Source organism: Panthera onca, chromosome D1 (assembly GCF_046562875.1).
Source record: "Panthera onca isolate mPanOnc1 chromosome D1, mPanOnc1 haplotype 2, whole genome shotgun sequence".
NCBI lineage: Eukaryota > Metazoa > Chordata > Mammalia > Carnivora > Felidae > Panthera > Panthera onca.
Window position 1 is genome coordinate 44226152 of NC_138348.1, and position 17952 is coordinate 44244103.

The 17952-nt window shown below is 37.3% G+C and overlaps 1 protein-coding gene across 1 annotated transcript in view; it reads right to left on the reverse strand.

Moving 5' to 3' along the window:
- The window catches only part of PDE3B (phosphodiesterase 3B), a 175208-nt gene that overhangs the window by 40271 nt on the left and 116985 nt on the right, over positions 1-17952 (reverse strand). The window contains exons 4-5 of the mRNA XM_078433255.2: positions 16146-16288; positions 8052-8158 (exon numbers count right to left, since the gene is read on the reverse strand). Of these exons, the coding sequence (XP_078289381.2) occupies positions 8052-8158; positions 16146-16288 (250 nt within the window). The remainder of the gene's footprint in view (positions 1-8051; positions 8159-16145; positions 16289-17952) is intronic.

Sequence of the window (17952 nt, forward strand, 5' to 3'; positions counted from 1 at the left end):
AAATACATGATTTGCAAATATTTCCTCCCATCCTGTGTCTTATTATCACTTTCTTTAGGTCTCTGTAGAAATACAAATGTTTTCAATTTTAATGAATTCCAATTATCAGGTTTTTTCACTCATGAACTGTGCTTTCGATGTCATACCTTAGAATGCTGTATTCAAAACCCAAAGTCACAAACTTTTTTTTTGTTTTCTTCCACTAGTTTTAGGCTTTCACTCCTACCGTTGAGTCTATGATGCATTTTGGTTAATTTTTGAGTATAACAAAAGGTAGAATTCCAAATTCATTCTTGCTCCTGTCTATTTCCAGGATTTGCTAAAAACACAATTTCTTCCCCATTGAATCATCTTGGCACCCTTGTTGAAAATCAGTTGACCATGTAAGGATTTATTTCTGGACTCTCAATTCTATCCCACTGAGCTGGAATATCCTTATGCCAATACCAGTCTTGATTACTACAGCTTGGTAGTAAGTTTTAAAATTTGCCAGTGTGAGTCCTCCAATTTCTTCTTTTTTATTAAAACTGTTTTAGCTATGCTGGGTCCCTTGAATTTCCATATGAATTTTATGATCAGCTTGTCAATTTCTGCAAAGAAGCTAGCTCAGATCTTGATAAAGATGGCAAGAAATCTAGAACAATTTGGAGAGAAATGCCATCATAACAATATTACATTTTCTGACCCATGAACACAGGAATATTTCTTTTATTTATTTAGACTTCTTTAATTTCTTTCAACAATGTTTTACAGTTTTCAGTGTACAGGTCTTATACTCTTGTTAAATTTGTTGCAAAGTATTTTACTATTTTTAATGCTAACTGTATATAGAATTATTTTAATTTCATTTTGCATTGTTCATTGCTAGTATACGAAATACAACTGATTTCTGCCTAGAGATCTTGTATCCTGACACACTGATAAACTTCTTTATTGGCTGTAATAGATTTTAATGAATTTCTTCAGATTTCATAAATACATGACATTATACGCAAATATAATTTTACCTCTTCCTTTCATTCCTTCTTAGCTAATTGCTATGGCTAGAACCTCCAATCCAATATTGAGTAGAAGTAGCAATTTTAACTATTAACATCGTTTTATATTTTCATTTTATAATTTCTAGTTCTATTTTCTCTTTGATGAGATACTATTGTCATACTCAAATACTCTTGAAATGGTTTCTGCTACAACTTTAAACATATTTATAATAGGAGATTTAAAGTTATTGTGTGCTAAGTCCAAACTCCAAGCCCCGTCAGGCAAATTTTCTGTTGGCTGTTTTGCTTTGTGTGCATGGCAAAAATTTGCTTGTGTATTTCATTTTTTTTGTTGTTGAAAACTGGACATTATATTTTAACAGTTCTGGCATCAGATCCCTCCCACATCCAAGGTTTGTTATGTTGCTGATTTATGTTTGTTTTCTTGTTTCTGATTGTTGAATGACTTTCCTGGACTAATTATGTAGATTCCGTTTTCTCTGAGGTGTGTAGCCACTGAGTTCTTTGCTGGTTTGTTTTTTTTTCCTTTAAGTTCTTGATTTATATTTTAAGCTTGACTTCCTGCAAGTCACCCATGGGTCAGTATAATTTTGTGGTCAGCGAATGATGTGTCAGAACATTTCTTTAAATGCTTTGCCTACACGTCATCTGTAGGAGGGAATGTTTGAAAAGATACACCTTCAAACTTCAGTTTATGAAACGGCCTTAGATTTCACATTTCACTTGTGAGAGCTTCTAGGTCAGCTACAGATAAGTGACTAGGGCCTTCTCCTTTCCCAGATCTTTCCTATGCACACGCACATCCTGGCACAGGATCCTGAGATCTTCAGGAATCTGTCAGACACTTTCAAATTCCCTATGGTCATCTAGTAGTATCCAGGATTTCCTTTTAAATTCTCAGGCAGCTCTTGTTTACCACAAGTGAAATAACAGCCTTAGGCGGTCACAATGTTGGCTGGCATAGGGTTTGTTTTTTAGAAAGCTGAGCTCCGAGTCAAATCAAATACCCACAACACTTCAGGAACAGAGATTTTCCAAGGAGCTTTAAGTTTATATTAAGTTTGGGCAAAGTATTTACTGTCTTCTTGGGGGAGTTTCAAAAGAGGTCAGATCTCTCTGATGGCTGAAATGCTATTGGCTTTTAGCAATAATGCCACTGAGGGAGAAAGCTGGGAAGGGATAGTTCCCAAATAAAATGCCACAGAACCCACCGTCTTACCAGGGTTCAATAGTCTGTCTTGTACAGAGGACTTCTAGTTTTTTCTCAGGCTTGGGTTAATTTCCAGAGTTCTGATATGGCTCAGTTTCATTTTTTTTTTTAATGTTTATTCATTTTTGAGAGACAGAGAGTACGAGCAGGGGAGGTGCAGAGCAAGAGGGGGACAGAGGATCCAAGGTGGGCTCTGCACCAACAGCACAGAGCCCAATGCGGAGCTCGAACTCATGAACCGTGAGATCATGACCTGAGCCGAAGCTGGACGTTTGAACGACTAAGCCTCCCAGGTACCCCTGAGTTTCACTTTTTTGGCCCCTATTTTTGTTATTTTTGTTATTTTAGCAGGAGAGTGAGTTTACAGAAATACTCTCTCTGCCATTCCTGAATGAGTCTCTATATGTGATATTAATACTTTGAAACTCATTGAGACTTGTTTCATAGTCTGACAAATGGTCTGCTGTTATCAATCTTGTGTGTATTCTTTGAAGTAATTTTTTTTTAACATTTATTTATTTTTGAGACAGAGAGAGAGCACGAACGGGGGAGGGTCAGAGAGAGAGGGAGAAACAGAATCTGAAACAGGCTCCAGGCTCTGAGCTGTCAGCACAGAGCCTGATGCAGGGCTTGAACTCACGAACCACGAGATCATGACCTGAGCTGAAGTCGGACACCCAACCAACTGAGCCACCCAGGCGCCCCATTGTGTGCATTCTTTGAAAAAATATTCATCCTGGCTGAATGTAGTGTTTTACAGTCAGGTCAGTTAATTCATATTGTTCTAATCTTTCTTATATCTATCCTAACGTTTTGGTCTGCTTATTCTACTAGTTAATGAGAATGGTGAGTTAAAATCTCCAAATATTAATATAAATTTGTCTATTTCCCCCCTTTAGTTCTGTCATTTTTTGGTTCATGTATATTATTGCTATGAGATCAGAAGTAACTGTGTCCTTATATAAAGAGTGGGTGTCTTGTAAAGAACATATGCTTGAGTCTTGTGTTGTTAACTGTCTGACAATCTTTGTCTTTTAACTGGAGTGTATTTTCACTTTTTGTTGAAAACTGAATATTTTTAAAATATACTTAACAACTTTAGCAGATCCCTCCTTCCCCCCCCCAACAAAATGTATATTCAATGTAATGTAGTCTGTTTAATCCCCTATCTTGCTATTTATTTTTCAGTTGTTCCTTCTTTTTCTCTTTTATTTTCTCTTTTCTTGGATTCTTCTGGGTTACTCAAGTTTTTTAAAAAATCATGCCACTGTTACCTCCTATGATTGTTTACTTATACCTTTTTTAAAATTCTTTTAATTGTCACTGTATAATTACAATGTGCGTCTTTGAAGTATTAGTTTCTCTCAAACTTAAAACTTTTTACTACTTTTCAATCATTGCTAGTACATTACAAATCCATTTACCCTTCTCCCACCCTTTATATGCCATTGTTATCATACATTTGACTCCTTCATATATTATGCATGCAACAAGGAAGTGATTATTGCCGTTGTTGTTATTTCTAAGTTACATCCAAGTTAGTTAGCATATAGTGCAACGATATTTTCAGTAGATTCCAGTGATTCATCCCTTATGTATAACACCCAGCACTCATCCCAACAAGTTCCCTCCTTAATGCCCCTTACCCATTTACCCATCCCCCCACTCACAGTTTGTTTTCTGTATTTAAGAGTCTCTTATGTTTTGTCTCCGTTTTTATATTCTTTTGCTTCCTTTCCCTTATATTCATCGGTTTTGTATCTTAAATTCTTCATATAAGTGAAATCATCTGATATTTGTCTTTCTCTGACTGACTTGTTTCACTTAGCGTAATACCCTCTACTTCATGTTGTTGCAAATGGCAAGATTTCATTCTTTTTGATTGTCGAGTAATATTCCATTGTGTATGTATGCATGTAATGTATAGGTATATATATATGTATGTACACCACATATTTTTTATGCATTCATCTGTCGATGGAATCTGGGCCCTTTCCACACTTTGACTATTGTTGACAGTGCTGCTATAAACATTGGGGTGCATGTGCCCCTCAAAACAGCACAACTGTATCCCTTGGATATACACCTAGTAGTGCAATTGCTGGGTCCATTATTATTGTTTTTAATCAACATTCACTTATATTCACTCAATTTAGGCTTATTAGAGCTTTTCATTCATTCCTATCATTCTGTGCTTCAATCTGGATCATTTTCCTCCTACCTAAACTACTATCTTTGCTGGATCTTAGTAGTGCAGGCCTATCAGCAATAAATTCTATCAGCCTTTGTATGAAAAAATATTATTTCAATTTAATTTGTAAAATGTATTTTAATTGGGGCGCATGGGTGGCTCAGTTGGTTAAGGGTCCAACTTGAGTTTAGGTCATGATCTTGCGGTTCATGAATTTAAGCCCCGTGCTGGGCTCTGTGCTAACAACTCGGACCCTGGAGCCTGCTTCAGATTCTGTGTGTGTGTGTGTGTGTCTCTCTCTCTGCCCCTCCCCAGCTCACACTCTGTCCCTTTCTCTCTCTCTCAAAAATAAACATTAAAAAAATTTTTAAAGATATTTTCATTGATAAAGAATTCCAGGTTGGCATTTTTCTGTTTTTTTTTTTTCAATACTTTTAATATGCCATTCTAGGTCTTTGAGTTCATACTTGGTATTATAGAATCACTGTGAATATTATTGTTGTTCCCTGAAAAATAACCTTTTTTACTTGGTTGCTTTTGAAATTTTTCTTGTTGTATAATTCAGGGGTTTGCCTGAAATCCTTATGATTTTATCTATCTTCTTGGGGTTCACCAAGTTTCAGGAATTTGCTAATTCCCTTACTATTTTGGAAAATTATTCTGCCCTATTGTTTCTCTCCTCCCCTTTTGAGTCTTCATTTACACAGAACCATTAATTGTGCCTTAAATGACTCTTAAATGTTGTTCTGTTACTTAGGCTCATAAACATTAAAGGCTCTTATGTCTTCTGTTATGTAATACCTTTCTTTATCTCTGATAAGTTTCTTTGCTTAGAAATCTGCTCTGGCCGAAATTTATATAGCTTATACCTGCTTTCTTTTGATTAGTGTTAACATGGTGTATTTTTCTCCATCCATTTACTTTGAATTTTTATGTGTCTTTACATTAAAAGTGGGTTTCTTATAGATAATATATATTTAGGTAATGTTTTTTGTTCTACTTTAACAATAGACATCTTTTTTTATATGTATTTATTTTTGAGAGAGAGAGAGAGAGAGTGAGCAGAGGAGGTGCACAGAAAGAAAGAGGGAGGCAGAGGATCCAAAGCGGGCTCTGTGCTGACAGCCCCCAGTGCGGGGCTCCAACCCATCAACCATGAGATCATGACCTGAGCTGAAGTCAGACACTTAACGGGACTGAGCCATGCAGGCGCCCCCAACAATATAGGTCTTTTAATTAGTACATTTAGGCCACTGGTGTTCAGAATGATTACTGATACAGTTGGATTAACATCTATCATATCTATTACTGTTTTCTATTTGTTGTCCTTGTTCTTTGTTCCTATTTTTGTTTTCTACTCTTCTTCTGTTTTTGTGGTTTTGAGAATTTTTATCATTCTACTTTCTCTCTTTTCTTAGAATATCAGTTATACTTCTTTTTCAACTTTTTTTTTTTTTTTAATTTTTTTTTTCAACGTTTTTTATTTATTTTTGGGACAGAGAGAGACAGAGCATGAACGGGGGAGGGGCAGAGAGAGAGGGAGACACAGAATCGGAAACAGGCTCCAGGCTCCGAGCCATCAGCCCAGAGCCTGATGCGGGGCTCGAACTCACGGACTGCGAGATCGTGACCTGGCTGAAGTCGGACGCTTAACCGACTGCGCCACCCAGGCGCCCCCTTTTTCAACTTTTTTTAATGGTTGCCCTAGAGTTTGCAATATACATTTTACATCTAACCCAAGTTCACTTCCAAATAACATTACACCACTTCACAGATACCTTATAATTATGAGTACCTTATGATAATAAAATAACCCCAATTCCTCTGTCCCTTGTATCATTGCTGTCATTCATTTATATATATGCATATATACACATACATAAAATACATATATGCACATATAATTGAATACATTGTTGCTATCATTATTCTAAACTACTGTTAGATCAAATAAAAAGAAAAATAAAAGCTTTTAATTTTACCTTCACTTACACCTTCTTCAGTGCTCTTCTTTTCTTTATGTAGATCTGAGTTTCTGACCTACACTACTATTCTTCTCTTTAGAGAACTTCTTTTAACATTTCTTGTACATCAGGTCTACTGGCAACAAGTTCCCTCAACTTTTGTCTGAAAAAGTCTTTACTTTCCTTCACTTTTGGAGGATAATTTCAAAGGGTACAGAATTCTAGGTTGGCGTTCTTTTGTTTTTTTTCCTCACAATACTTTAAATGTTTCATTCTACTCACATGGTTTCTGAGGAGAAGTTTCATGTCATTATTATTTTGTTCTTTTATATGTAAGATGTTTTTTTCCCCTTCTGGCTTCTTTAATGATTTTTTTTTATCTCTAAATTTCTGTAATTTGAAAACAATATGCCTAGGTATTGTTCTTTTGGTATTTATCCTGTTTGGTGTTCTGTGAGCTTCCTGGATCTATGGTTTGGTGTCTGATACTAATTTGAGACGATTCTTGGTCATTATTGTTTCAAATATTTCTTCTATTCCTTCTCTCTTTTTTTTTTAATTAAAAATTTTTTTTTGATATGAAATTTATTGTCAAATTTGTTTCCATACAATACCCAGTGCTCATCCCAAAAGGTGCCCTCCTCAATGCCCATCACCCACCCCCCTCTCTCCCTCCCACCCCCCACCAACCCTCAGTTTATTCTCAGTTTTTAAGAGTCTCTTATGGTTTGGCTCCCTCCCTCTCTAACTTTTTTTTTTCCTTCCCCTCCCCCACAGTCTTCTGTTAAGTTTCTCAGGATCCACATAAGAGTGAAAACATACGGTATCTGTCTTTCTCTGTATGACTTCCTTCTCACTTTCCTCTCTTTCTGGTATTCCTTTTGTATTTGCCCCACAGTCCTTGGGTATTTGATTCTGCTTTTTCAATCTTCGTTCTCTTTGTTTTTCAGTTTTGAAGATTTCTCATGCTCAAGCTAAGACAGTCTTTCCTCAGTTGCATCCAGCCTACTGATGAGCCTGTTAAAGGCACTCTTCATTTCTGTTACAGTGCTTTTTATCAAGAGCATTTATTTTTGTTTTATTATTTTAGGACTTCCACCTCTCTCTTACACTGCCCATCCATTCTTGCATGTTGTCTACTTAATCAATTAGAGCCCTTGGCATACTAATCATAGTTGTTTTAAATTCCCAATCTGGTAATTCCAACATCCCTATCTGATTCTGATAAATTTCTGTCTATCCAAATTGTGTCTTTTACCTTTTGGTATGCCTTACAATTTTAAGAAGTGCCAGGACACACCTGGTAAAAGAAGCTACTGTAAATAGGTCTTTAATAATGGTGCTGAGGTGTGAGGGGACAAGTGTTCTATAGTCCTGTGATCAGGTCTCAGTCTTTCAGTGTGAATCTGGATCTGCAACTATTCAGGTTAGTTTAGGTAGTTCTATATTTTATCCCTGAATTCCTAGTGCCTAACAAAGTATCTGGTATATAGTGGCTGTTTAAAAAGTGTTTATGAATGAATCAGCCAACAGTCAATTAATGGTCAATCCAAATTGCTTAGTCATGTTAATTTACAACATATAAATGGCATTCAAAACCAGCTCTAAATGTATAATGAGAAAATTCTGTAGTACCATATACTTTGAGACCTCCCACATTTAAATCATAAAGAATGATTTCTTACCAGCTCTTCTTAGACCTATATGGTGAGTTAGGGATACGGAAGATGACCTTTGCTTCGTCATTGTCAGTAGATTTGAACTTAAAGGTCCATTTAGATAGGATCCTTGACTAAAAGGGAAAGATAACAAATTAAGAATGTTAAAGCCATGGGAAATTTCCTCTTTTTTTTATTCATGGTCTTCAGTTCAACTAGGAAATACCTGCTTATACAGAATTTAGACATCTATCTAGTTGCTTAAAGGCCTAAAGCAGGAGCCAACAAATGTTTTCTATAAAGGACCAAGTAGTAAATAAATACTTTTAGCTTCACAGGCCACAAGGTCTCCACTGCAACTACTTAACTCTGCCATTGTAGCACAAAAGCAGCCACAGAGAATAATAAATACAACTGTGTTTCAATATAATTTAATTTGCAAAAACAGCTATGGACCACATTAGGTCCACAGGCTGTAGTTTGCTGAACCCTGGTATAAAGCAGGTTATCAATATCATCTGGAGGACTTCTTAGAACACAGACTGCCAGTTCTACCTCCAGGGTTTCTGATTCAGTAGGTCTGGCGTAGGGCCAGTAATCTGCATTTCTAATAAGTTCACAGATGATGCTGACATTGCTGGGTCCAGGGACCTCACTGAGAATCACTGGCTAACATACACAGTTTTCACTCTCTTCTGTTCCCTCTCTTCACAGATATCGATTACCCCCTAACTCAGTCATTTCCTATAACTGAAATATTTACTGTAGGTTTTAGGGCTCTTATAAAGAAATTAAATGTAGGTTGGCAATCACACAGTACAGCCATGCGATGTATAAAATGCAGTTTAAAATAAAATATATTTGAAAGCTTCCCAGTGCCAAGCGGGTAGCAAGCACACCATAAATTTTACCTTCTTTTTCTTCAATATTCACCGTTTTCTTTTGACAGTAAACTCCTGATGAGGGCACGTGGACACAGGCTCCAGGGCAGATCTAGATTCTCTCCTTCTCACTCGTACTTTTTAGTACAGCCTAAGTTCTCAATAAGCTCTTCCCCAACTGCTTCATCTTTCCTGCACCTCCCTACCCATTACTGCAGGAAGGCCTATTTCTTCTGTGACTTAAAGGTTTTGGTTCATGTCTCCATTACAAATTCATCCACAATGTATTATAATTTCACTGCTTACAGATTCTTTTCCCTCATTAATTTGTGATTCTTTTTAGGGGCTATAAAGACATATCTCTGCATTGACAGTGGAGATAGCACAGTGCCTGATAAACGTGTTCAACAGTTATTTGTGGAATAAATGAATGCTCTTTTCTTTAGGTTCCTAGTCTCAATTTTTTAGAGAACAGGTCATTTTTGCTCCCCAATTCTGAGTGGATGGACTCTTTTTCTTTTACTAACTCCTGCCTTGAGCCTCTCCTTGGGCCTTTTTCTAAAATCTAGTTTCTTCTATATCCCCAAGGGAGAAAAAAAAAAATCTGTATTATAGAAACAGAAGGCATGTAAAATCAGTTAGAGCCATTTCACTAAAACTTCCTTGTTGACATTAACAAAAATTATAACAAAAGCACTATTTTGAGTATTTATTATGTACCATTCATTGTTTTATGTCGTTTACATAACTGTATCTTTTCTAGTCTCCTATATGACAGACAAGGAAACTGAGGCTTGAAGAGGCTAAGTAATGTCCCCCAATTCATACAGCTAAAATTCATAGTGGCAGAACTAAAATTCAATCTCCAATTTCTTTGACTCTAAATGGAGAAAGCATTTACTCTCTACCTATTTTTAAAAAACGTTTATTTTGAGAGAAAAAGAGAGAGCACACGTGCAAGCCAGGGAGAGGCAGAGAGAGAGGGAGACAAAGAATCTGAAGAAGGCTCCACATCCTTAGTGCAGAGCCCAGCATGGGGCTTGAACTCACGAACCATGAGATCATGACCGGAGCTGGAACCAAGAGTCTGACACTCAACTGACTGAGCCATCAGGCGCCCCTCTACCTGTATTTTTAAAAGGTCTTCCCAGGGGCGCCTGGGTGGCTCAGTCGGTTGAGCATCCGACTTCGGCTCAGGTCATGATCTCATGGTTCATGAGTTTGAGCCCAATGCGGGCTGGCAGCACAGCTCAGAGCCTGGAGCCTGCTTCGGATTCTGTGTGTCCTTCTCTCTCTCTCTGCCCCTCCCCCGCTCATATTTATTTAACATAAATATATGTTAAAAAAAATTTTTTTAATTAAAAGGTCTTCCCACACCTTCCACAAAATAATTCTCATTCTATCTTGGTGTGTTTCTCCATCTGTAAAATTAGAGTTTTAGAAGTAAGGAGTTTTAAATTAACATCCAGCTGTTGGAGTCTATCATATTTTATTCTCAAGCCAGTAGTAATGATGATTTGTTGATGATGTCACAAAAAGAAACAATATTCAAATAATACCACCTAATAAACTCATGTCCCTGCTAATGCTCAATCATTCTTTGTATTTGAGGACTCTTTGCTTATGCGTGGAGTTGGGGAGATTGAGAAAGGGCAGTAACAGTACCGCTCAGGGCAATATTCAACCAAAAATTTGTGTGCTCTACTGAAATTTACTTTCCGGTTAATATTCAAAACAAAGATAGGACTTTTTCCTTTTAAAAACAGACCCACTGCACTGTTCCATAGTTTTCTACCTTGATCCAGGGCCTTCTAATAATTGAAGTATACCATACGTTCAGGTAGCTGTTCAGAATTGAGAGGTACAGGTCAAATTACAGGTTTTCACCTACTTCCAGAATTGTCTCATTAATTCCTAGCCTCAAACCAGATAAATATACACTCCAATGAGATTACATAAAACAATCCTGAAGAAAACAGGGGACAAGAAGGATAGGAGTCCCAAAAATTATCAATAGTTGGTAGGAAGATGATTAAAGTCAGACTTAGGAATCATTACAAAAGAATGCCAAAAGTTATGGTCACAGAGTTAAGTGATATGTTAAGAATTGATTTTTATTTATTTATTTATTTTTTTTTTAATTTTTTTTTTTTTAATTTTTTTTAACGTTTTTATTTATTTTTGGGACGGAGCGAGACAGAGCATGAGCGGGGGAGGGGCAGAGAGAGAGGGAGACACAGAATTGGAAGCAGGCTCCAGTCTCTGAGCCATCAGCCCAGAGCCTGATGCGGGGCTCGAACTCACGGACCGCAAGATCGTGACCTGAGCTGAAGTCGGATGCTTAACCGACTGAGCCATCCAGGCGCCCCAAGAATTGATTTTTAGATAACCCATGCCAATTACCTTGGTAAGATTTATATCAGTGTGTATGTGTGTGTGTGTGTGTGCGTGTGTGTGTGTGTGTGTGTGTGTGTGTGTGAGAGAGAGAGAGAGAGAGAAGCAGCAACTATATAAACTTGTTGGCTGTATGATGTCTACATTTGGAGCTATTCTCTTAAGAAACTGAGTGAGGGGAGACCATTAGCCCTCTTGAATCTCTGTACTTCAAATAGGGTCCAGGCACTGGTATAAATCTCTAATAAATTATGAGACACAGAATTGAGAAGCTGGTTCCCTAGTACATTATTTAGGAAATATAGTTCCTAACAAGTTATTAGATTTAATTACAGAGAAGTTATGGAGACAAATGATGACTAGGGGACTAGGTTAAAGGCAAATCTCTTTAGTGTAGAGTAACTATAGTTGATAGTCCATGCAGTTTTGGGACATGACTTGCCTATTTTTCCCCAGGGAAAGTCTGTTGAAAGAAAGTGAGCTGTGGGGCACCTGGGTGGCTCAGTCTGTTAAGCGTTTGACTCTTGATTTTGGCTCAGGTCATGATCTCACAGTTGTGAGATCGAGTCCCACGTTGGGCTCTGCATTGACAGTGTGGAGCCTGCTTGGGGTCTTCTCTCTCCCTCTCTGTCTGCCCCTCCTCTGTTCATACGTGCTCAAATAGAAATAAACTTAAAAAAATTTTTAAAAAAAGGAAGGGAGCTGTGAGGTCTGAATATGTGTTCTGTTTGTCCACAGAGAGGGCTGGGTCCTAGCAGTCAGTCCAAAGATACAAGTTTAGCCATTTTTTAACCATAGCTACTAATACTGGAACTCAGAGATGCATAATCCAATCGTCAGCTAACGCACATTTCCTGGAACTTCCTGACCAGCGAACCTTCATCCTAGGTCTGAAACTTAAGCAGAAGTCACCATCAACCATCACAATATAATACGAACACCTTACTCCTACAAGATGCTTGTTAGGCAGCTGTTTATCTTCAAGATCCATTTTACTGCAATCCCAAACTCATCGCAGTAATCAAGCAGGCCTCAGAAGAGCAGTAATGACTAACACATGGTTGAAAGTGAAAGTGCCATGAAAGGCAAAGAAAAGGTGTTAAGGAGATTCAGAGGTGAAACAGATTGCTTCTCCTTGGAAACTGAGGGAGGAGGGTATCAGGGTGTTATTCTTAAGAGGTCACATCTGAGCCCAATCTTGAACGCTGTAGAAGCATGAGGCCGAGAGGACCTGTTCAAGGTAGAGAGAACAACTGCAGGAGTGAGGTGGGGGGGGGGGGGGGGAGTGGGGAGCATAGAAGCGGAGGAACAGAGAGAATAGCGAATAGTTAAGCTTGACTGGAATTTCAGATAAATAGAGAAAGACGGACATATTTTGGTTTTGTAAAACAATGGCCCTCTTAATTAAAATCTGAAATCCTTTAACAGGTGAACTTTAAGAGGTGAAGTCTTGAGGGCAGGTAATGCAGTGACTGTTCAAACATGACTAGCCCTTCTTCCTGGTGGTTTTCTTCCCTTGGATTCTGTTTATCACAGCTACTGTACAGTTTATAACACTTCACTTTTTTCTCCAGACAAAGCATGAAGAAAAGCAAAATTAAATCCTATATTACTCTGCACTCAAACAAGGTGGGGCTGCAAACTGTAATTCAACTCAATTTTCAAATGTGTTAGACAAAAAACGAAATTATCAGGAAAGTTCAAGGAAGAGTCTAACAGGAGTCACATGCCTGTTGTTTTCACCTAGAGAGCTTTCCAAGTCACTCTTCTGGTCACGTTTTTTGCAAGGCTGCTCCTATCTTTCACATTGTTTCATTTTTGCAAGTAAGGGTGCAGCTTTGTCATGAGGGAATAACAGGGTTTCAAATCCCAAGCTAGGAAGTTGGGCACTATTCTACAGGCATCGGTTAAGGGTCAAAAAACTTAATGATCAGAAAAACTGTATAATCAAGGTTTCATTTAAGGAAGAATTGTCATGGAAGGGTAGGAGATGGAACAGGCAGTGGAGGATATTAGAAATGGAAAGGTCAATTAAGAGGAAAATTCAGGAGCGCCTGGAGGGCTCAGTTGGTTAAGCCACCGACTTCGGCTCAGGTCATGATCCTGCAGTTTGTGAGTTCGAGCCCCGCGTCGGGCTCTGTGCTGACAGCTCAGAGCCTGGAGCCTGCTTCGGATTCTGTGTCTCCCTCTCTACCCCTCCCCTGCTCACACTGTGTCTGTCTCTCAATGATAAATAAATGTTTACAAAACAAGAGAGGATAATTCAATAGCCCATGTAAGGAGGTATAAAGCATTTAACAGTATAAAGTGATAAAGGAGAAGAGGGAACAGAAAGGAAAAGAGACGCAGAGACAGACCTGACAACAGGCATCTACAGGACAAGGTAAGAGGACGCAAACACCAAGTTTTCTAGAAAATCCATTTTCTAAAGCAACCACTAAGTGAGAGGGTAGCAGTATTGTGTCAGTAAATGAGGGCAGAAAAACAGTAACATGAAAACGTTACTGGAGAGATGAGAAATTTGGTTTTGGTCACAGCTTTAGGGAATGAGAGGTTCAATACTGGAATCATGTTGAAAGCATAGTCAGAGTCATTTAAAAATCACAGTCAGAGAAGCTAGCATCAAAATCCAAAGCTGTGTTCAAATCAAGATTCAAAAATGTAGGACATGTGGGGCGCACCTGGGTGGCTCAGTAGGTTAAGCGTCTGACTCTTGATTTCGGCTCAGGTCATGATCTCACGGTTTGTGAGATGGGGCCCTGCACTGGGCTCTGTGCTGACAGCACAGAGCCTGCTTAAGATTCTCTCCCTCCCTCTCTGCACCTTCCCGACTTGCTCTCTCTCTCAAAATAAATAAATAAACTTAAAAAAAATCTTTAAATTTAGAAAAAAATTGTAGGATATGTGACCTCAGTTCTAGAGTATTCCAACAAAGTCAAAATGAATGCCTTGTGATTCTGGATTCACATGTCTATTCGGTTTGAGCTACTAAAGCCTAAAGGTTCCTGAACAAAAAATTACCATACATGAAAGATTGATAGCTATGCTATCTAATATGATTGCCATACATATTACCACCAATTACTTTATTCTCCAAGTTTCTAAATCTTTCATGAGGCACATGGCTTTGTTTTAATGAGAGTTAAGTAATTACATTGAATCTGCGTACATTTACCTCTTTTATGAACATTTCTCAGAGTTAATTTTCTTTGGACCATGTTTCTATTTTAATATCAATCATCTTAAGTCAGCAGGATAAAAGTGACCTTAACTCACTGTATCACATTTAATTGCAAATGTACTGCTATTACATCAGTGTGATTTTGAAGGATTAAAAAGCAATCATTTTCATCATTCTGTTTTAAGCCAAACAATATTCTGAAGATGATGTTCCCTGTGGTTAAGAAATATGTTGTATTTTCAGTTCCCAATATCACTGACTTCCCCATATCCTGCTTCCATTAAAAAACAACAACGACAACAACAACAACAAAAATAAGACCATTATGTTTAGGTTCTGGGCAAGTGTTGAACCAAAGCTCATTTTCCTTTACCATACTCTGTAATTCAACCCATTCCTGTTTCATATATCATTTCATTCAATTTTTCCTTTATAAAAAAGGGAGCTCATTTACTTGAATACATTATAGAAAATGCAAATTAATAAATCCTGCAAGAATCTGGAAAATTACAATTATCTGATCACATTTCCTATATAAACGTTAACACCACTTTTAGCTGATAAATCGGTATGATCCAATCCTGCCATCTACTGTTTCAAATGTGTAACTCTACAGCTCAAGCTAAACAAAGTGCTCAATACTAACAGTGGTTTAGCAGAAACTTTACACTAATTCCAATTTTGTTTTTTTTAATTTTTTTTTAATGTTTATTTATTTTTGAGAGAGAGAGACAGAGACAGAGACAGAGCGGCAGAGAGAGAAGGAGACACAGAATCAAAACACCTCCAGGTTCTGAGCTGTCAGCACAGAGCCCAATGCGGGGCTCGAACTCACGAACCGTGAGATCCCGTAAGATCATGACCTGAGCTCCCGTGAGATCATGACCTGAGCCAAAGTCGGCCACGTAACTGACTGAGCCACCCAGGCGCCCCTAATTCCAATTTTGTTAACACAGTTAGATCACTGACTACATAGAACTTCATAACTCACACATGAGATCACTATGTCTCCTGGCTTTTAAAAGACAAAGTATTGACTCCTTTGTTATGAGGGTAGATGGGTATGTTTACATTCAGAAAATTTCAGCTCCTGCATTTTCCCACCTTCCTTGAGCTACGGTTACTGATGCCCTTCATGTGTAGGATTAGCACCGTTTAGTTCCAAGTAAATCCTCAAGTGAGTACAGAATATATTAGTAGTCTTAGTCCTCCAGCAGGAACAAGAGTTTTGCTACCTTGTATCTAACATCAGAGATGAGCCCTGGAAATGTGCTCTTCCGTTAACAAGTCAGTAGCTCTGTTGACCTTCCTTTGGATACCATGCACTGGACCTGTGTGATTGCCCCTACAACGGTCACAGATACCGATTTAAAACCTTTCCCACTTCTGGTCCTAAACTGACCCTAGTTTCCTTAAACTGCCTCCCTGATTCATGTTCTTAAGGCCCCAGCATGCCTTGTACCCAGCGTACTTAACTTTTCAGAGAAGACACATTAGCTTCTTTTTAAGAATCAGTTTCGCTATTATGCCTTATTACTACCCATGCTGTCCCACATCTAAAATACTTCAACTGTTCCTTTCTGCTTTAGTTATTTCAAACTTCATTCAACAGAAACAAAGTGGATGTATTTGACTCAAATCTCTTTAAAAGACTGGGGATTGTACCTTGAAATGCCAAACTCTTGGTGTGGCCTTTTGCCATTACTGCGTTCCCACCGGGACGACGATTGTTCAATAGGTGGCAGACCGGAAGTTCCGGGGCTCCTCCTCAGCTGGGGAGTTGGTAAGCTATTCCTACTGTGTAGTCCCTGTGGAATAATTTAACGATGGTTAAAACTGTCACCCTTAGATATGCTGTGTATGTATTTGTAAAGATGACATGTAAAAATACCAATACAAAGTACATTTTTAGTATGTACAGGAGACACAGGACATTTTATCTTGAAGATATGTCAGATTTACTCCAAATTTTACATTCTATACTATTGTTCTATTTAGTGTTCCTCCCATTAAACAATGGTTTCTGAACTCCCTACAATTTTACTAGATCTTTGTTCTTTTGTACATTTTACTCCTAGTTTCATGAGAAATAAATACTTGACAATTTAAAAAGGAGGTATGAAAGATTTACCCTGAAAAACAATTTCAGAGGACAAGCTTAGGATCAGGCACCATAAGCCCTAGATCCTAAACCCTTTATATTTTCAATACAATGCTGAAGTATATAGGGTTAACCTAGAGAAACTGAAAGATTCAGAACTACCTTTTCAATTAGCAATTAAATTCAGAACACCATTAGCATTAATAGTTTACCTTAATTTTTGAAAATATTCTAAATTGATCTAAATGTTCAATTAGCCAAAGTATTCTATTTTTTACCACTGTAAATAGGTGTTTTATTGGGATTTACATAAAACAGGTTTTGCTTCTTCTGAATTTCCCCCATCAGCAGATACTGAAACCATCTCAGAGAGCTAAATATCTCTTATATTTAAGTTTTCCCAAGGATGTTGATTTTGTAAAGGTTCATAGTTACTTAGACTCTTGGTGAAAAAGTTCTTTGTGTAACAATCCTTTCTGGCTATAACTTAGGTCCACATAGTCTTTCTTAGTTCTTAACACACATATATAAGACATTTATATTAAATTATCTTTTATAATTCCTTTTTCCTTACTAATTACTTTTTTATAAATGCTGTTGTTCTTTTCTGGAGTATCAGGTTTTTCTATTCTTTTTCAAAAGCAGAGACCAATTAGATATGAAATTCAAGTAAGAAGTTTAAAGAACACAAAGAAATATGGTTTACTTCCTGGTTCTTACAGGACTTACTCCTATCAGTAGATTCCAGTACCAAAAATAAGCCTGATTAACTAAAATGTTCAGGAAATGAGGCATTTAGGCATCCTGTTTAATTAATATTATTGTTTCAAATGTTTCTAAAATGTACTAGTACACTTTTTTTTTCACGCAGTAAGCACAGTAACAAACGTAATATTGATATCAATAAGATTTTTCTGATTAAGATTTTTAGGAATCACTATTTTTAAAAATTGCTCTCTGTTAACTATACTTCAATAAAAAAAGAAAAAAGTTACTATTCTAAACATCAAATGTCAATGGAAAATATAAAGGAATAGCAACATATCAAGTGAAAACTATAGAATAACATATTTTATTGAATTTATTATTATCACTTTTTGATGCTTATGATTAACCTGTTCCTCATAAGTAGAGTGCTAAAAAGAATGTCATGTAACTATGTACCATTGTTAATTGGATTCTGACGAAGGCAGGTATTTTTTAAAAATAAAAGCATCACATAAGCAAAACAAAATAAAAGCATCACATAGCCACCTCTGATCTGGATTTGCAATCAGTAATTATCAAACTTTTGCCCTAATTGGGCTTGCTTAATTTTTCAACATTTCTACACCCTAATGCTGGGAACACAGTGAAATTAATTATCAAAAT